Here is a 21,582-nt window from a genome sequence, read left to right as displayed (position 1 = left end):
TCAGGAAACACAATTAGAATCACAGAATCATAGAATTTACAGTGCAGAAGGAGGCCTTTCGTCCCATCAAGTCTGCACTGACCCACTGAAAGAGCATCCTCCTTAAGCCCATGCCTCCACCCTGTCCCCGTAACCCAGTAACCCTATCTAACCTTTTGGACACTAAGGGGCAATTTGGTGTGACCAATCTACCTAACCTGCACATCTTTGGACTGTGGGAGGAAACGGAGCACCCGGAGGAAACCCACACAGATACGGGAAGTGCAAACTCCACACAGACCCGAGGCTGGAATTGAACCCAGATCCCTGGAGCTGGAGACAACATTACTAACGCCTGAGTCACCGTTCTGCCCCAAATTTGTCTGGAGAGGTTGCGTTTCTCGATTTACCATGCCTCTCGCCAGCGATGTGATAAGTTTCACACCATGGAAGGGCGGGCACCACATTAAAATGTATTTTAATAAATTTTAATGTTATTCACAGGCTTCTCTGCCACATGATTCCCGCTCATTAAATGTTCATGCCTCACTAATGTGATGTCAACAATTGAAGGGATACCCCCAAGGATGGGGCCCACTGGTAAGTGTGGCCCCCAGGGGGAGAGGGGTAGGAGTGGAGAAGTTGGAAGTACAAACCTGGCAGTGCCAACCTGTGCCGGGGCAGTGCCAGGGCAAGCCCTCATGGAAGCCCCTTGGGGGAATTTCCATTGATGTGTGGTAGTAGAGGTGGTGGGGGGGGGGGGGCGGGGGGGGGGGGGGGAAGGAAGGGCAGCGGTGGGCTAAAGAAGACTGTGAGGGGGAAATTTGCAGGCATGGGGGGGGGTAGCGGGCACCAAAGGGGTGGAGCAATTACGATACCTCCGTGGTGGTGGTGGATGAAGCTCCAATGATTGGTGGAAGTGTACCCAATGATTCTTAGGGGGTTGGGGAAGCTACCAATGATTGTCCAGGGGTGGGGGTGGGGGATGCAGTCATTGTCTGGGGTGGGGGGGAGACCTGATTTGGCTGGTCTAGGGGCCATTCAGTTTCAGTTCTAATTAGAGTGCTCTTTAATTATGGCGCTCAAATCTCTGCGGAACCGGCTCTATCAGGCCCTGCCCCACCACAGTGATGACGCAAACCTCACCCACTTCTGGGCAGCACGGTGGCACAGTGGTTAGCATTGCTGCCTATGGCACTGAGGACCCGGGTTCGAATCCCGGCCCTGGGTCACTGTCTGTGTGGAGTTTGCACAGTCTCCCCGTGTTTGCGTGGGTTTCACCCCCACAACCCAAAAGATGTGCCGGATAGGTGGATTGGCCATGCTAAATTGCCCCTTAATTGGAAAAATTTGGGCATTCTAAATTAAAAAAAAACCTCACCCACTTTTATTTTTTCCTTTAAAGAGGCTCAAGATCTGGAGAGTAAACTGGTTTGTGCAACTGGAGAGCTACATACCAGTTTTCAGTCTGAGCCTGATACTTGGCTAAATTCTGGTACATTCCGTGTCTTTTTATGATCAGGTGAGAAGTCAAATTACCACCCTCTTTTCTCTTTTGATTGCAGTAAGGTTTTTTTAAAAATGGGTGAACTTGTCAATTCCATAAATGTTACACTCATTACATGCTGCTTCTATAAAGGACACAATCAGACAGGTCTTCTTAAGTTTTTGAAAAAGAAAACAGGATAATTTTATTGTATTTAAACTGGTCTGAGGAAAATAATAAAGCTGTTTCCTTTTCCACAAACATACTTTAAGTTCACACATTCACCAATTGAATACAGAGTGGGGTGGGTAGATTAAGTAATTCTGATTCCAGTAAAAGTAAAGAGGGTTCTTGAAGGTTGGTGAATCAATTGGTTTTAGCTGAACCTAATGGTCCTACTGTTTCAGGGGTCGAGGCAGTTTGAAACTGTAGATGGATGATTTATCTGTACTTCAACAGTGCTGAATTGAGTTCCTATTAGGATCTCTGTCTGTGGCAGCTGATTAGGGGAAATCAGCAGACAGGGTTCAAATTGCAAGTTTTAAGAAGGAAGAGAAGGAACTCACCCTGTGTCTTGATCCTTCAGCATTTCAAAGGGTTGCCTTATTACAGAACCTTCCATCTCCAACTATCCAGTGACAAAGTAAGGTCATAGCTAGTGTATTCCAGTTATCTTAGTTCGGTTATGGCTTATACTTCTTCTCTCAGTGAAAGTCCAATTGTCCATATTGTTTTTCTTCATCTAGTTGAGCATCCAGATACTTTACCAATGGAATAGGAGATGGCCCTATTCATCTCTTGCAAGACAATTGTTTCTCATATGGCTTTGCAGGCAGATTGTCTCCATTTCAATAGTCTGGAATGAAAACGTTAGCGATGCAAATGTGCAGCTATCTTTGACTATGATCCCAAATAACTGCAATGTGTTTTTAGCTTTAAAAAGAAAACCAGTAAGACGTTTCCTGCCAATTAATTCAAAATAATTTTTTGATTTAAGTCATACAACATATATTAGGACATTATTGTTGGTCATTATTATTTAAGTTTAAGAAATAAGTTGATTATTGCAATTTCAACAGCATTGTTCCATGCTTGTTCTTATTTATTATATCAGCAGGATTTAGCTCGTAACAGTCTTTGCACCTGTGCATGCTTTATGTCTGGTGGCATCTGTGTCCCAGTATTCACAGCCTTCTCCAGTGGCCATCCTTGGCTTCCTGCCACCAGGAGTGCTGTCCCCCCCAGCCAACCTCAAAGATAATGGCTCAAGGATGGAAAGTAGCTGAGGGACTGACATGCAAACTAGCTGCACAAACATCTGCCTCCATTCTCATATCTGGTGGGGTCTAAAATTCCACATTGTGGATGTAATTTTCCCGAAATTGCAGTGATGCATCAAGTGCGAAAAGCTGATTGAAACTGGCTGGCTTCACAGACTCATCCCACCTGACCTAACAGCGCTCTGTGCAATAAGTGCTGGCAAGGATCATATAGCCCAGGGGTGGGCAAACTTTTCCGTGCAAGGGCCACATACAGAAATTCACAATTTTAAAGGGCCGCATAATATATTAAGTAAAATAATTAATATTTAAAATAGCCAAAATAAAAGGTTTTTAAAGAAAAAAAAAGCAATTAATTTTATTAATTCATATTTTAAAGTAGAAACTTCACATGAAACACATGTTGTGCCGAGCAATGATCACCCTACTCAAGTCAACGTATCCACCCTATACCAGTAACCCAACAGCCCCCCCCATTAACCTTAAAATTAAAAAAAATGTAAAAAATTTAAAAAAAAGAAATTTTTTTTTTTTTTGACTTGATCTTGGTGGGCCGCATAAAGACCTTTGGGCCGTAGTTTGCCCACCCCTGATATAGCCAGTTGGAGGGGTGGGGCCTAAACCCGCCGGCAACACTGGAATTCTGAGATCAAAGTTACATTTAAGTCATACAACCCCCTTAATTAATGGCTATTGGGGCCTCCCGGCAGACACCTCCCAATCTCCATAATGAAGGAATAACCTCCCTGCCAGAGCCCTCTGCATATACACCCTGGACTGTGAGTTCTGCTTGTGCCCTCTTGGCATTGACCCTGGCCAGCGCCGGCCCTAGAGCTGCTGGCGCCCCGGGCAAGCTGAACTTCGGCGCCCTTCGGGGGGGGTCGGGTCGGGTCGGGTCGCCCCGGGCAAGCTGAACTTCGACGCCCTTCGGGGGGGGGGGGTCGTCGGGGGGGGTGGTCGGGTCGGGGTCGGCGGGGGGAGGGGTCGTCGGGGGTCAGGGGGGTTGGGGGCGGGGGCGGGGGGGTCGGGTCGGGGGCGGGGGGGGGGGTCGGGTCGGGGGGGGGGGGTCGGGTCGGGTCGGGGGGGGGGCGGAGTGACCTGGTATATGATCGGGACTCACCGATCGGCGGGCCGGTCTCTCTGTCGGCAGGTCTCTGACGCCGGTCACGCACTCGTTGATGGCGCCCCCTAACACATGGCGCCCCGGGCGACTGCCCGAGTTGCCGGTACCTTGAGCCGGCCCTGACCCCGGCAGTACCCTAGTCCTGTCAGGGAGCAATGCCCAGCCTTGTACCTCAACACCTGAGGCGTGCAGGCACCTTTGTGCCTCAGCGTGGTCATCACTACTGATTTTCACTTTTGCAAACGAGTAGTGATTCGCCCTGGGGTGATGTAACACTGCTGGTGGGGAGGGAGGGGGTTTGGAGGATGCGCCATGGTCAGTCACTACGGTGTCAAGCCCTTTAATACTATGCTAAAACATGATAATGTATTGAAATCAAGTTCATGCCCTTTCTGGGTTTGAATGTGATCACTTCACCGGTGGAAAAGATCTAAAAATGAGATCTCACCAGTGCAAATCCTGCTTTTGGCCACTTGTGAGATTTAGTGGCCATTGCAGCATTTACTCCGCGGCTATTGGGGCCACTAGATCATGGCCTTTGATTTTATCGCGCTACTCCCTTTATCCATTATTTGTTAGTTGTTTTTTGCCTGAAAAGATATTCTAAAGGTTCCTTCTGCCTGTCCAATATCACCAGCTTGAGCAGAGGAGGAGTTACTAGTTTATTTCTGAAGTCTACTTGTAGTTTTAATGATGTGGAGATGCCGGCATTGGTCTGGAGTGAGCACAGTAAGAAGTCTTACACCTGGTTAAAGTCCAACAGGTTTGTTTCAAATCACTAGCTTTCGGAGCACTGCTCCTTCCACAGGTCAATCTGAGGAAGGAGCAGTGCTCTGAAAGCTAGTGATTTGAAACAAACTTGGTGGACTTTAACCTGGTGTTGTAAGACTTCTTACTGTATTTTTAATATACCTGGTTGTTGCATGTACATGATCCACATAACATTTTTGGTTCTAAGTATGCACTTCATTTCGCCTTTTGAGTATTTTGAGGGTATCAGATGCTTTATTCCACAGCCATGGCCATACCTTCATGCAGCTGAGTAGGCAGTAGGTAGATACCCTGCTCCCCATGGTCCTGCCATTTCCATTAAAGCTGGGTGCGGAATGGAGTTTGAGGGCAGTCCAGCATGCCTCTACATTGCCCTTCCTCTTTTGTGGACCATTGCTTTTTGTCAGTCTACAGCAATACAGATGACACCAAGAGCTTAGCATACCAGGGAAAATTAAACCAGCAACTTGCCATCATTGCAGACTTCAACAAAAGCCTTTTTTTAAATCGACACTCACTCAATAGGGCAAATTCTTACAGGTTCATTTTCTTTATTTACCAAAAACAACCTTGAAGGGGTGTTGATTTTTTTTGGCTATCTGTGCTGTATGTAGCAGAATGAAGTTGAATTTAACTGGAAAACAACACACGACAATGCACGACATTTTTTAATAATTGGAAAATAAAGCTTAATAACAAAAGGCATTTAACAGTTCTAGTCATCTAGTTCTATTGTATTAATTGGCCTCTTTAATCTCAGAGTTACATGTACACCACCAAATGATATTATCTGTACAAACAAGGATATAAGCACACATACATTTTGCTGCATGCTTTATTGCACAATTACAAATGTCTGTACAATTTTCTAAATAAAGAGAATCATCTTGCGTAATTCTACATTTGCCTAATATTGTTTTAGCTTTACACAATTTGGATGCCTTTGGAGAATTTAAATTTTAAAACCAAACCAGACAGTACATCTGCAGAAAACATGTTGCCGTAGACTGAGGTGCTTTAAAACGAATAGCGTTACAAAGGCACTTTAAATTGCACCTCTTTCTGAAAATTCATTCCAAGAATAACCATTTATTAAATTCGTAGCCAATAGTTATTTGTCACTGGATCGCACTCCATTTCAAAGAAGAGACTTCTTCAGTAACTTACACCAAGCCAAGTATACGGCCCACCCACCAGGTGCATGGCATAATCAATCTACAAACAACGCGACATCCTTGATAGTTGTAAGGCCAAGGGATGTAGCCACGCAGGGGTTCACATATACGCTGGCAATGTGAATAACTGCGCCTGCACTCAGCACAACAGATTCCATTGTGATCCAGCATAGGGTCAAAGGTCATGGTGCCACTCTCACCTTCTAGGATTCGCTGGAAATGCAAGAGAGAGATTTTAATATTGAGTGTATTCCGATTGTTTTTCTTTTCCTTTCAAACTCATTTCTTTCCAAGTAAATACATTTATAGTAAAGCAACATATCAAAATAATGACCACATACTCTTAAAAAGTAAAGGTGATTCTTAAAAAGTAACGGTGAGGAAAGTTATTTTGACTGATTTCAATAAGGTTAGGAAACAGTGAGTTCATGTAATGAATGTACATCTTTCTCTGTCAGGCAAATTACTGTATGCAAATTCACAACAGGTTACTGTACTTATTGAATGACAAAATCTGTCAACTATTGCCAGAAACCTGGTGTGGCGAGACCACATCTGGAGTACTGTGTACAGTTTTGGTCTCCTTACTTGATAAAGGATGTAATAGCATCAGAAGCAGTTCAGAGAGGCTCACTTGACTGATCCTTGGGATGAATAAAGGGTCTCCTATTTAAGACGGAGCTGAGGAGAAATCTTTTCTCTCGGTTCATTAGTCTACAAGATTCTCTTGCCCAGGGAGCAGTGAATGCAGGATAATTAAATATTTTGAAGGTTGTGTTAGGTAGATTCTTGATTGACAAGGAGGGTCAAAGGGTATAGAGGTCAACAAGAAAGTAGAGTCCAGGCAACTATTACATCAGTCTTGATCGTATCAAATGGTGGAGCAGCTCGAGAAGCTTAATGGCCTACACCTAATTTGTATGTTTGTATGCAAAATGGCCTAATATCTCCGTTGTGAAAACAGTTCTTCTAATGTTTATATTCAGGATAGTCAATCGGCCAAAACCCTTTATTCTACAAGTTTTAAAATCCTGATTCCACCCTCCTCGCCCTCAATCCCTCAAATTGTAATAGGCAGGGTTCTAGCTGATTGACCTCCAAGTTTCACCAATGTTATTCTGACCTGGCTAATGAGAGGAAGACACTTGAGAAAAGCCTGAAGTTTAGTTCAGTTTCTTCTGATTCTAACCATCATTAACCAACCCTGATCCACCCCCATCATGCAAACCAGGAGTAGGCGGGACCTCATAGCATGTGGAAAACCTGTGTGAATGTGACTGAAGCTGTTTGATTGACAGGTTTGGCTTTCGATCAGCTGGAGAATGCCGCAGAGTGGAATTAAGAGCGGGATAGGTCTAAGCCCTAAGCTGGAGGATTTGAAACTAGGATCAATCTTATCATGATTGGGTATGGAGTGGGGAATGAAGAGGGAGGATTGGATTCAACGGCTTGATAGACTGGAGGCCAGGGTAGGGATCTGGTTGGGGTAGGAGAATTGAGGGATCAATGGTCTGGGGATCAAGGTCATTGGTCGAGGCCAGGAGGGAATCAGGGATTTGGGGTAATGATGAGGGGGCAGATGGCAGGGGTGGGGGGGGGGGGGGGGGGGGGGGATAAAATAAAGAATTGGATACAAGGAGACCGGATACAGGTGCATCTGTTTGAAGATATTTTTGATACGAGAATTGGTTTAACAGCAGGAAAACACGTGTTTACCAAAGTGACTAAGTGGTGAACAATGGTACATAGAAATAGATTATAGAAATGTAGAAGAGGTGAGTACAAAGTGGAAAGATAAGAAAATAATTTGCATCCATATGCTAAAAGCCTGGTTCACCAGGTTATCCGGATAGGGTCACATCAAAGGAAGGAAACATGATCCCATAGCTGGATAATTGAATACAGTGGGAGAGGAGCAGCTACTACCATAGCCACACACAGTTGGTAAAGCAGTCTCTCCCAAAAACAAGATGGCGTTGCCAGCTGCTGTTTTTACCATTCTCAAAAAGACGTGCCAAGCTGAACTGAAGAAAGGTTCCCAAACTGGAAGAGAATGTATTGGTGGTCAGGATTTAGCTTATCAAGTTATATAATATTGGATAGTGTTTGGGAAAGGGGTATTTCTCAGGATCATAGCTAGCTGGCAGCAGGGGACAACTTCATGAGGTAGTGTGTGTGTACAGCCGTTATTGTACTTAAGTCTGCTGTTGTAGTCTATTGGAATTTTACTTGTGTGTTTCTTTTACTTTAATAAATATTATTTATTAATTGATTACACCAAGACAGGACTGTTCCTCACTGGTTTTGCACATTCTTCCTCAAATTATACCAAATTAAATGCATACACCATTAAGAACGGATGTACCAAGTTACCTTTCTGGATACCCTCATACTTAACACCAGTGGGTTTCTTAACAGGAGTCAAAGAGCCAAGTGGGGGAAGTTGGACGCCTTAAGGGTAAGGGTGAGGATGATCAGAGGGGCGTCAATTGCAGGGTGCTGGATTCAGCAGGTGAGTAGAACAGCATCTATCTCCTGGATCCAGCAGTCCATAGCTTCCTGGAACCCAGTGGGTTCCCAAAGCCAAGGAAATCCGGTTGGCCAAAGTTAACTTTAAAATGATGGATACTGATGCGCTATCAATTGCACTTAAAGACTCAAATCGGTACAAGAGAGGCTTTATTACAGTGAGATGTTTATCCTCCGACTGCAGCTGGTAGAATGGCAGCTCAGGAGAACTCAGACATATTTATACGGCTCCCTGTGGGCGGAGCTAGCTGGCAGGGGCTACCGACGAACCTGTAATACAGGTACTGCAGTACATCCCCTAATACAGGCACACACACAATACACAGTGGTGGATCACCACATTCACCCCCTGTTAAAAATGAGTCCGGCGGGGGTGACGTGGAACTATATACAGAATCTGTGAATTATTTACAAAGGGGAGGGGGAAAAAAAAATTAAGTGTCCATCTTGAAACCTGGTGCCCGTCAGAGGTTAAGTCTGTCCGGTGGTCTGATGGTTCGTTGGGAGCGACGCAACAGTGGTGGCGACGTCTGTACAAGCGGTGTCGGCGTCGACGGTGTCGGTGCTGGCGGTGTTGGTGCTGGCGGTGTTGGTGCTGGCCAGTGGCTGGATGACTCCGGGAGTGTGCTGAAATCTTCCATGTCCTCTAGCGTGGGCAGGGGAAGGAGGATGGACATGGTGGGACTGATGCTGGGAGCGCCGGGGGAGGGGAGGGTGGCGCATGGGTGGGGAGGTTTGTGGGAGTGTGATCGGCACCCGAGGGAGCCAGGTCCCTGAGCGAGACCATATCCTAGCGGCCGGTGGGGAACTCCACGTAGGCATACTGGGGGTTTGCGTGGAGCAGGCATACCCTGTCCACCAGAGGGTCCGCCTTGTGGAGTCGGACATGCCGACGCAGTAGAACCGGTCCTGGAGCTGCGAGCCAAGTCGGGAGCGACACCCCGGATGTAGACTTCCTAGAGAAGGTAAAAACACGTTCATGGGGCGTGTTATTTGTGGCAGTGCACAGTAGAGACCGGATGGAGTGCAATGCATCCGGGAGGATCTGCTGCCAGCAAGCGGCTGGGAGGTTTCTGGACCGTAGGGCCAGCCGGATGGCCCTCCATACCGTCCCGTTCTCCCTCTCTACCTGCCCGTTTCCCCGGGGGTTGTAGCTGGTCGTCCTGCTGGAGGCGATACCCCTGCTGAGCAGGTACTGATGCAGCTCATCGCTCATGAACAAGGATCCCCTGTCACTGTGGATATAGTCGGGGAAACCAAACAGAGCGAATATGGAATCGAGGGCCTTGATGACGGTGGCAGACGTCATATTCGGGCATGGGATGGCGAATGGGAAACTAGAGAATTCATCGACCACACTAAGGATATATGTGTTGCGGTCGGTGGAGGGGAGGGGCTCTTTGAAATCCACACTGAGGCGTTCAAAGGGGCGGGACGCTTTAACCAGGCGCGCGTGGTCTGGCTGGTAGAAGTGCGGCTTGCACTCAGCACAGTCCTGGCAGTCTCTGGTGACTGTCCGTACTTCCTCGACGGAGTAGGGCAGGTTGCGGGCTTTGGCTAGGTGGTACAACCAAGTGACCCCCGGATGGCAAAGGCTGTCGTGCAGGGCACGGAGCTGGTCCACTTGAGCGCTGGCACATGTACCTCGGGAGAGGCTCGTTGAGCTTGCCGGGGCGATACAAGATCTCGTAATTATAGGTGGAGAGTTCGATTCTCCACCTCAAGATTTTATCATTTTTGATCTTGCCCCGCTGCGTGTTGTTAAACATGAAGGCTACCAACCGTTGGTCAGTGAGGAGAGTGAATCTCCTACCGGCCAGGTAATGCCTCCAGTGCCGCACCACTTCAATGATTGCCTGGGCCTCCTTTTCAACAGACGAATGTCGAATTTCGGAGGCATGGAGGGTGCGGGAAAAGAATGCCACGGGTCTGCCTGCCTGGTTTAGAGTGGCGGCAAGGGAGACATCTTAAGCGTCGCTCTCTACTTGAAAGGGCAGTGACTCGTCTACTGCGTGCATCCCGGCCTTGGCTATGTCTGAGCGAATACGGGCGAAGGCATGTCGTGCCTCGGCCGTGAGGGGAAATTGAGTAGCCTGTATCAGTGGGCGGGCCTTGTCCGTGTATTTTGACACGTAGGAGAAGAACCCCCGGCAGCGTTTGACGGCCTTGGGGCATTGGGGAAGGTGGAACTCCATGAGGGGGCGCATGCGGTCAGGGTCGGAGTCCGTTTATGACTACGTAGCCGAGGATGGCTAAGCGGTTCGTGCTGAATACGCACTTCTCCTTGTTATAAGTGAGGTTGAGGAGAGATGCGGTGTGGAGAAATTTGGCAAGGTTAGCGTTGTGGTCCTGCTGGTCATGGCAGCAGATGGTGACGTTCTCCAGGTACGGAAACGTGGCCCGCAGTCCGTACCGGTCAACCATTCGGACCATTTCTCTTTGGTATACCGAGACCCTGTTAGTGACGCCGAAGGGAACCCTAAGAAATTGATAGAGGCGACCGTCTGTCTCGAAGGCAGTGTAGGGACGGTCCGATTTGCGGATGGGGAGCTGGTGGTATGCGGATTTATGGTCAATCGTGAGAAGACCCGGTACTGTGCAATCTGATTGACCATATCAGATATGCGAGGGAGGGGGTACGCGTCAAGCTGCGTGTACCGATTGATGGTCTGGCTGTAGTCCACGACCATCCTGTGTTTCTCCCCAGTTTTAACCACCACCACTTGGGCTCTCCAGGGGCTGTTGCTGGCCTCGATAATACTCTCCCGAAGCAGCCGCTGGACTTCGGTCCTGATGGAGGCCTTGTCCTGGGTGCTGTACCGTCTGCTCCTGGTGGCGACGGGCTTGCAATCTGCAGTCAGATTGGCAAAAAGGAAGGGTCAACCTTGAGGGTCGTGAGGCTGCAAATGGTGAGTGGGGGTAGGGGCCCGCCGAATCTTAGGGTGAGACTGGAGGTTACATTGGAAATCCAGGCCCAGTGACAGTGTAGCACAGAGGTTGGGGAGAACGTACAGGCGGAAACCGCTGAATTCAACGCCTTCTACGGTGAGGTTGACCATACAGAAACCCCGGATCGGGACAGAATGGGATCCGGCAGCCAGGGAGATCCGCTGGTTGGTGGGATGGACCGCAAGAGAGCAGCGCCTTACCGTGTCCGGCTGGATGAAGCTATCGGCGCTCCCGGAGTCTAGTAGGCAGGAGGTTGCGTGGCTGTTGATGAGCACCGTTGTCGAAGCGGTAGCCAGGTTGCGAGGACGGGACTAGTCCAGCTCCATGGAGGTGAGCAGCAGGCGATTGTCCGAGGATTCCGATGAGGAGCGGCAGCAACCCGGGTCCCACGGTCCAGTTCCGAGGGGAGGACAAAATGGCGGCGTCCGAAGTACCTGTGGGGAAGAAGATTGCGGCACCCATGCAGCGCATGTTGCGGGCGTGGGGCAAGATGGCGGCACCCATGGTGCGCACATTGTGGGGGCGGGGCAAGATGGCAGCGCCCACTGGCCGCGCGTGGACCTGGGGGAGAAGATGGCGGCGCCCATGGTGCGCATGTTGTGGGGGTGGCGCAAGATGGCAGCACCCATGGGCCGCACGTGGACCTGGGGGGAGAAGATGGCGGCGCCCACTGGTCGCATGTGGCCCCGGGAGCAGAGGATGATGGTGCCCACTGTGCGATCAGCTGAGGGAAGGGAGAGAAGTCGGGCGCAATAGCGGCAACTGCGTGGGCCTGACAGACCGTCGCAATGTGGCCCTTCTTGCCACAGGATTTACAGGTGGCGGCGCGGGCTGTGCAGTGGTGGGTGCTTCTGTTGGCCGCAGAAGTAGCAGCGGGGACCCCCGAGTGCGCGGTGTGGAGTGCAGCGCAGGCATAATGTGCGGGAGCGGTCCCAGTCAGGGAGGTCGGTTGCGGGGTCCACGTGGGGTAGGATGGGTGGGCCGCGCGGCGGGCGGGGTTGGACTGTACATTACGGGAAGCGACCGTCATGGAGAGCGCTAAGGTTTTTGTCGCCGTTAGGTCGTGCGTGGCCCCTTCCAGCAGTCTTTGCCGGATGGGGTCCGATGCAATCCCCGTCACGAATGCATCACGCATGAGGAGATTGGAATGTTCCGTGGCCGTGACGGCCTGACAGTCACAGTCCGATACTAGAGGGATAAGGGCCTACCAGAAGTCTTCAATCGACTCACCAGGTAGTTGTACGCAAGTGGCGAGTACATGTCTTGCAAACAGAGTGTTCGTCTTCTGGACATAATTTTCTTTAAGGAGTTCCATGGCACGTGCGTAATTCGGTGCGTCCTGTATCAGCGGGAACACGCTGGAGCTCAACCTTGAGTAGAGAAGTTGAATTTTCTGAACTTCCGTCGGTGCGGGATCCGCTGAGGTTATATAGGCCTCGAAGCAAGCCAGCCAGTGATTAAAATCTTTTCTGGCGTTTGGCGATTGCGGATCCAGCTGTAAGTGATCTGGTTTTATCCTGATGTCCATGATGCGGAAAATCTCACTAATAAATTGATGTGCTACCAATTGCACTTAAAGACTCGAATCGGTACAAGAGAGGCTTTATTACAGTGAGGTGTTTATCCTCCGACTGCAGCTGGTAGAATGGCAGCTCAGGAGAACTCATACATATTTATACGGCTTCCTGTGGGCGGAGCTAGCCGGCAGGGGCTACCGACGAACCTGTAATAAAGGTACTGCTGTACATCCCCTAATACAGGCACACACACAATTACACAGTGGTGGATCACCACAGATAAATTATGAAGCTGCTCGCAGGAGGTGCTTCCATGCAGCCTTCAAAACTTTGGGGCTGCTTTATCTCCCAACTCCTGCTTGTTCTTCCACCATTCCCTGGTGGATGAATCTGTGAAAATTCACCCCCTAGTGTAGCAATTTCTACCAGTGGTGTTTTATCCATATTTTAACGCATTTGTATCAAATTACACACTATTTAAATAGGCGCATTAAACAATTAAACAATTTCCACGAATAATTCCAACCCTCATGTTGGAATAACATATAAATGGAGGAAAAAACCTTTTTGATCGGCAGCCCGGGTTAATGATTTACTCAACTGCTTTTATATAAAGCTACCAATTAAATTTCAAGGAGAAAATAGCATCTTGCGGAGCATGTCTCTGGCTAGCCTGCTAGCCAGATAGTGTGCTCTTTGTGGCATTCTCAGCATCGCTGGACACTTGCAATTCCAATACTGTTAAGCGTCAGAAGGTGAAAATTTATAGTTCTGCCTGCAGAAACTGCTTTCATTGTGATGGTCCCAAAAGATTCTACTGAAAGGGTTATGAAAAATGTAATCTTTGGCAACTCTTTATGGCGTGTCTCCTGAGATCGAGATTACAGTTCATTCAGCTGAAAACTTGAATCAATCACTGCACCAGCTTGCTAACATGCACCCCATTAACTCTTCATGAAAAAGGCACACAAAATGTCAAGATCAACCAAGTTGAAGGGCATGTTCAGTAATGCTACAATATTCCGATATATGAACTTTCACTGAGACCTTAAACGTTCACCTGTGGTAAATGGGGATAAAATGGTACCTTTTAAAATTATGAAGGGCTTTGATCGGCAGATTACTTTGGCCGGCAGTAATCTGGAGGCACAGGTTTAAGATAATAGGCAAAGGATCCACAGAGAAGACGCAGAGAAATGAGCTGCCTTTTAAAAGCACGGTGGAAATGATTCAATAGTAACTGTCAAAAGGAAATTCGAAATACACAATAAAAGCAATAAACTGCGGTGCTACGAGGGAGGAGTGGGAAAATGGGACTAAATGGTTAACTCTTTCAAATATCTGGCACAGACACAATGGGTGGGATTTTCCGGTAGCCGATGCCTAAATCGGGTCGTGTGATCAGACGGAGAATAGCTCACAACGGCAAACTCGTGGCAGGCGGCGGTTTGATGCCGAATTGCGATGCCTCGCCCCCTCAAAAACAGCGTTATTGTGACGCACGCCACGCGTAGTTGCAACCGTGTTCGCATCTCATTAGCGGACCCACCCATGATGCTCTGCCTCCGATGGACCGAATTTCCGATGCCGCAGTCCACGTGTACTCTCAACAGTTGTGAACCTGGCGTGGTGGCTGTGGAGAGAGAGGGTGTACAGACAGTGTTCAGCACCGCCATACTTTGCCGTCGTGCAGGAGGTGGGTTGTGGGTTGGGGTAGACGGGGACGTAGTCCAGCACAACCAGTGCCATCTTCACGGCCGTGATCGATATGTGTCTGGGGGGTTTTTCAGCCCTGTGTGTGTCCATCACAGATCGTTTTTTGTGTGTTCTGCGGGTATTCAATGTGCCGCCGGTGCTAGTCCCTCACCGGTAGCGGAATTGGTGCGGGTGTGGTGCCGACTTTTCTGACGTGGACCTCCACGGATCCTCCGCTGGCATTAGCACTTAAGACTCAGGAATGGAGAATCCAGCTCAATGGGCGGAATAACCCTTCCCCCTCCCCCTGTGCTGTAATATTCAAAGATCTTCATGAATTTGTGTTCAATGCACAGGGATTATAAACATTTAAGAAGTAACAAATGACAAGAAAGCTCCTTCTATTTTAGATATCATACCGGTGTAATATAAAAATATTACAGTCTCCAATTTTTAAAGCAGAAAATTATAGGTGCAGAAACATTTCCTGAAGTGCTTAATTCTCATGACAAAGCCAATCTGACAAGTGACCTTTTAGCAATATTAAAAATGTCCTTGGTACTTGGAAGGCACTGAACAAAGTCTCTATGAGCAAAGCTGTACTTGGCCTCAGTGGACAGCAGCGCAGTCTATGGTGCAGAATCACGGTCAAGCTACTGTACAGACAAAGGCAAAGGCAGTCTGGTTTACTAATGCAGCAGTTGCAAAGAGGCGGAATATCAATTTTCAATGGCATTGCTTAAGTTTCATTTTAGAATTGCTTGCAAAATTAACACTTGATCATGAAGAAATCTATTAAATAATAGGGGGGGGGGGTATTTTCTGGTCCCTCCCACCAACGGGATCTTCCGGTCCCACTGAAAGCAACCCCACCCCAATGGCGAGTTCCCGGCAGGAAACGGGTGCGCAGCGCAAAATGCCAATGGCAGTCCGCCTCCACAGCTGGAAAACACGCTGTGGGGGTGGACAAAAATCCCACCCTCAATCTTTCAAAATTATCAGATAGTAATATGGGGCGAATTCTCCAACGCCCCGCTGGGTCGGAGAATCAGCGCGACGCCGTGCGAATTGCGCCACGCCGCCCCGATGCTAGGACGCAATTCTCCGCAATGCAGAGAATCAGAGCCATCGACGCCGGCGTGGTCACGTGGCGCCAGTCGGGGTATGTGCCGACTCCCCAGCCCAGGCTGCCACTGGTCGATTCTCCGGGCCGGATGGGCCAAGCGGACGTCAACAAAAAGCCGAGTCCCGCCGGCGCCGTTTTAACCTGCTCTGAGCTGGTGGGACCTCGCCGTTGAAGGGTCCAGGGGTGGCCTGTGTAGGGGATGGAGGGGGGGGGGGATGGTTCGGCCCAGGGGGAACCTCCGTAGTGGCCTGGCCCGCGATCTGCCACCCCAGCCTCCTTTCCTCCGCGCTGGCTCCTGTAGCCCTACACCATTTGGCGTCGGGGCTGCCGTGGGGAAGAAGGCCACTGCGCATGCGCTAGTTGGCGCCGGCCCAGCTGCGCGTGCCTGGACCGTGACGCTAGGTTCAGGCCGGGATCGGCAGCTGGGGCAGTGGAGGTCACTCCAGTGCCATCCTAGCCCCCTGTGGGCTGCAGAATGGGGCCCCGGAACGGGCACCAACGCCAGAGTAAAACACTGGCGTTTTTACTCCAGCATCAGCACTTAGCCGCCCGTTGGGAGAATCCCGCCCCAGATTAATTGGTTAACTTGGGGCTGGTTTAGCACACTGGGCTAAATCGCTGGCTTTTAAAGCAGACCAAGGCAGGCCAGCAACACGGTTCAATTCCCGTACCAGCCTCCCCGAACAGGCGCTGGAATGTGGCGACTCGGGGCTTTTCACAGTAACTTAATTGAAACCTACTCGTGACAATAAGCGATTTTCATTTCATTTCGTTTGAGGTCATCCAAAACTCTGCTGCCAGGTGTCTCAACCTGCAGTGTGCCCTTTTCCCTTATCACCTCTGTGCTGAGTGACTGCCATTGGCTCCCACTCAAGCAATGTATTGAATTTAAAATTTACGTTGTTATTTTCAAATCCCTCCATGGCTGATTCCCTCCTCAAGTATGGGATCTCTTAGGCTCTCCTTCACGGGGCAACCAGAAATGGTTAACATATTACAGCTTTGCCAGCAATACCCACCCCCTGAGAATTAATCTTTTTCAAAAAAAAAATCCTTGGCACTAGCAGCCTTCTCTGCAATCATTCTATGTACAAACACTTCGATGAACAATAATATTTGTGCTGCCCGGTTGCACATTGGTTAGCACTATTGCATCCCAGCTCCAGGGACCCGGGTTCAATTCCAGCCTCGGGTGACTGTGTGGAGTTTGCACTTTCCTCCGGTGTCTGCGTGGGTTTTCTCCGGGTGCTCCAGTTTCCACCCACAGTCCAAAGATGTGCCGGTTAGGTGGATTGGCTACGCTAAAATGCCCCTGAGTGTCCAAAAGGTTAGGTGGGGTTACTGGGCCGGTGCAGACTTGCAGGGCCGAATGGCCTCCTTCTGTACTTCAAATTGTATAATTTGTTTTGGATGCAAAATATTAGAATTGCTTCCTGCCACTAATCTGCCAGAACGTGTGTCTTGCAAATGGGTATGTGGTTACCCTTCATGGTAATCAGAAATGTCATTCTGCACAAATATTGAAACCCTATTCAGCCATAAATTAAAATTTACATTTTTAACTCATTTCATACCCTGCTATTATGTGATTGGAGTCAAAACACATGCAGATATATCTTAGTTTGCCTGTTATACAATGTGATTTCAGTATTGAGTATTAGCAATGAATGAAACTATATTATTGCTTAGAGACCATTCAAGCCCTGCTACTAACCTAGACATGATTATTATATGCTAAGAGATTTCGTGTTAAGAATTTATTATCAGTCCGAAGCATCAAAAACATCTTCAGCTAAATTGAGTAACAGGTAAAATACCGACAGAGACTTCAATGAGATGTCTGTATAAAAGTTCAGTATTGTTAGATTTGTAATTTTATTGTAAATGAACATTAAACTAAATGTGCCTTATTCTGCAAAAAGATAATTTACTGTCATCTGTGCTGGCTTTTAATACATTAATGCCTATCTCTAGAATTGTCAGATTCAATTATTTACAAGTGCATCAATTATAGTGCATGGAACATTCAAGATCTGTAAGGTAGACAGTACTGAGTATGGTATAATGCAATATTTAAAAACTCTTAATATTTTTGTTCCATTTTCTGTCATCTTCCTTCAGGTCCACATTTTCTCAATTAGGAGAATGGAGTTGGGTCAGTGGTGACCATACCTTGAGGCCATCATTGCCACTCCTTGATTGATTTGACAGTCAAAGTTTTCTTCTGTGTGCTATGGGTAATGAAATCATAAATCTTTATAAATAGATTTACAATTTCATTAGATATACCACAGAAAGAAAACCATCCCCCATTAGGGGCATAGAAACTATGCAAGAAGGCCCATTCTTCTGTCAATTTTTCTTTCATTCCTCATGACAACCAGGCAGACAGAAGTCAAATTCATCCTCTACAAGGAATCTGTGTTGGGATTTTAGTCACGGCATATAGTCATAGATGTAAAATGCAAAATACAAATATATATACACAATATATATATATATTATGAACAATGGGTTAGTCACGATTAATTTGCATATATAGATATGGGTCCTGAGTTAGTGCGGACATGTAACGTTACAGCATTTATTCAAAATGCTATTGTAACATTGCACCACTTATGTCTCACATTCATTGCTCCACATTATCACAAAACACTTTGAGGCGAGTGAGGTGGAGGGCAGCTCCAGCAATGTAGCACTTTTACAGAATAGCCCACAATAGATCCTGTGCTTGGAAGCTTATTAATTATGCACAGGCGACTTTCTCTTCGCCTCCCCTGGTGGGCTGGCATCTGATTTGTCTGCCCATGCTCAGCTAGGGGATTTATAGGTTCCAGTGCCATATTTTTAAAAAATATGGGATGTGGGCGTTGCTGGCTGGGGCCAGCATTTATTGCCCATCCCTGAGGGCATTTAAGAGTCAACCACATGACTGTGGATCCAGAATCACATGTAGGCCAGGTAAGGACGACAGATTTCCTGCTCAAAAGGACGTTAGTGAACCTTATGGGTTTTTACGACAATCAACAATGGCTCCATGGTCACCTTTTAGACTTTTTAGTCCAGATTTTTATTGAATTCAAATTTCACTATCTGCTATGGCGGAATTTAAACCTGGGTCCCCGTAGCATGGCTCTGGGTCTCTGGATTATTAGTCCAGCGATAATACTCCACTGCCTCTCTGTCCAGCACACTCACATCACTCTCTCCAGCCCACCTGTCTTCATCAGATCATGAAGGATGCCAGCAACCAGGAGCAAAAAGGTGAGCAACCACAAGAAGAAGCCTGTTCCTTGATACGGCCACACTCCCCCCCAAGCATGTGAGGCACCCATGTCCCACTTACATTCTTGCCCATCGCATCTGGAGTTTTTATTCACCACCTTCCAATACACAATGTGGTATCCCTTTGACCCCCTTGTTTGTTAGCTCTTCATGCAATATTGTCAGGCTCCAGCTCCCAGCTCTCCACCCCCACCCTTTTCCCCAGTCATCCCTCTGCCTGCCATTGTGAGCCTTTTCCCTTCCCGCACCACCCTCCTTGCACAGCTCTCCTTCCACACTTCACCCCTTGTTTTTATTAAGCCTCCACCAACTCCTGTGCCACTGCATCACCTCACATTCAATCCCAAGTCAGGCTTTGGACCTTTGTTGCAGTGACTACCTAAGGCCCGGAGCACAATGCTTTCCAGGTAGACACTGGGGTGTGGTACCAAGGGGATGGAGACCTCTGTACCCTCCAACCCCAGGTGCAGTACTGAACCCAGTAGTGACACAGAAGGGTGCATGTATCCAGCAGCATAGTGCTGTTCATGAAGGCCAGGTTGGCATGGAGACGGACGGCAGGAACTGGTCTGTCCCGACAGAGTGGTGAACAGTACACCCGGAGCAGCACAGCACTATGGCAGAGAGGATTTCTTGCACTCACCTCAACGTCTCTTGCCATCTGAGGGCTGCTTTTCTGCATGCCACTTTTCTGCACTCAGGTTTGATACCAACGTGATTTGCTGCTGGTGTGACACAAGATTGGAAGGCCTGATAGACACTGTCAGGCAGCTGTTTTAATGAGCAGTCGTGAGGTGCAAATAAATGCAAATTGCGATCATGCCACCAGCAAGTGAAATGACTGACCCTCCATTAACCTGCCATTGGAAGATTTGCAACGTGATTTTACGCTGGTGGGTTTCTGACTTTTTGTCTCCCACGGGATTCTCTGGTCCTGCCTGTCACCAAATCTGCTCTGGGCATGATGGGAGAATTTGTCTTTTCATCTGTGATGTCAAACTTCCTCTAATGCATCATGGGTTATGTACAACTACCTCATTAGATAGCAACTTATATATTTGGGTGGTGGTGTGTTGATAGACCATTCAGGGGGTCTGGGTTGCTGTGGCAACATGCATATTGTAGTTTGGAGCTATGGAAAATGGTGGCAGAAGCTCCAGCTCTCATAGAACATAGAACAGTACAGCACAGAACAGGCCCTTCGGCCCTCAATGTTGTGCCGAGCCATGATCACCCTACTCAAACCCACGTATCCACCCTATACCCGTAACCCAACAACCCTCCCCTTAACCTTACTTTTATTAGGACACTACGGGCAATTTAGCATGGCCAATCCACCTAACCCGCACATCTTTGGACTGTGGGAGGAAACCGGAGCACCCGGAGGAAACCCACGCACACAGGGGGAGGACGTGCAGACTCCACACAGATAGTGACCCAGCCGGGAATCGAACCTGGGACCCTGGAGCTGTGAAGCATTTATGCTAACCACCATGCTACCCTGCTGCCCCAAGTTCCAAGTTCTCGTTCCATCAACTGGCTCACCTGCAATATCTCCTGCTCTTGCCACAGGCATGTCCTGGAAGCATATCTACCTTCCTTGGCTATCAAGTCCCATGGTGGCACCTGAACCAGGAACTTCTGAGATGGAGATGCTATCCACAGCATCACAAGACATTCCCTCTACATGTGGCAACATCTAAAACCAATTCAGTATAACACACTCAATCAAATAAAAAAGCTATTTATAAAAAATATTTTTGTTGATCACTACTAATATGAATATTATTGGTGCAAACTTTGGTTGCGTAGTCCCCATATTTCCGATGTTGCAGATGCTATTTTGGTACCAAAATGGCATATGGGTCATGTGCACATATTGCTGATGTGGGCCATGGCAAATTCCATTTCAGATATCATTAGTGCAGGGGTGGGGAGCGGCACCAGAGGTACAATGTGGCAGATCCTGATGTCAGTCACCATGTGCGACTGATTTGATGCCAGCTGTGCCATTTTGCCTTTGGCATTCCAACTAATGTCCTCTCTCCATCAAACATAGCTGAACATATAATGAGATGGTGAGCACTCTGGGCTCTGAATCCAGCGATCCGAGTTCAAGTCTCAGTGGAACCTTTCCTCTTGCCAAAGCCAATGATTTGTGTGTGAGAGAGAGGGCACTTCTTTCACATTTGCCACAAAGTGCAAATTGACTCGATCATTACTCAGCAGCCTCAGCGGCCACTGCGCTATCTAAAGTCATCATCAACAAGTTTCAGTTTACTTGCTGGCTGATTCTACTATATACTTCACAGTTAGTAGATGAGCTTGGTGGTTTGTGCTGGTAAAAACTTTGGCTTTGACTTCAAAGGTTTCTCTCAGACCATTTGGTCCCAGTCTTGGGTGATGTAGTCGCAAATCGTATGGCCTGCTGCATGATAGAGAGAAAAAGCAGAGCTAGCACAGAAAATCCCTCCCAACTTAAAACTAAAAGAGAAACAAAAAGTGCACAGGTTCTGCTGAATGAAAAAGATACGAAGTTTAGCAAGATGTGACAAAACAGACTGTGAGAGCTACAAAGAGGGGGTGTGAAAAGAAACCGATGAGGGATATCTAAATCAACACAAACATTTCTTCAAATTATTTCAGGGAAAATAGGGTGGTCGGGTG

At 48.0% G+C, this 21,582-nt stretch overlaps 1 protein-coding gene across 2 annotated transcripts in view; it reads right to left on the bottom strand.

Moving 5' to 3' along the window:
• Positions 1-5,289: 5,289 nt before the first annotated feature.
• Positions 5,290-21,582, bottom strand: part of cnmd (chondromodulin) — an 85,494-nt gene continuing 69,201 nt past the window's right edge. For both annotated transcript variants that reach the window (XM_038818869.1, XM_038818868.1), the window contains exon 7: positions 5,290-6,027. In XM_038818869.1, coding sequence (XP_038674797.1) covers positions 5,803-6,027 — 225 coding nt within the window. In that variant the 3' untranslated portion in view covers positions 5,290-5,802. The remainder of the gene's footprint in view (positions 6,028-21,582) is intronic.

The sequence above is a fragment of the Scyliorhinus canicula genome, chromosome 14 (genome assembly GCF_902713615.1).
Source record: "Scyliorhinus canicula chromosome 14, sScyCan1.1, whole genome shotgun sequence".
In the NCBI taxonomy this organism is placed as follows: domain Eukaryota; kingdom Metazoa; phylum Chordata; class Chondrichthyes; order Carcharhiniformes; family Scyliorhinidae; genus Scyliorhinus; species Scyliorhinus canicula.
Note: the sequence above shows the minus strand (reverse complement) of the source record. Positions and strands in the feature narration are given on the sequence as shown.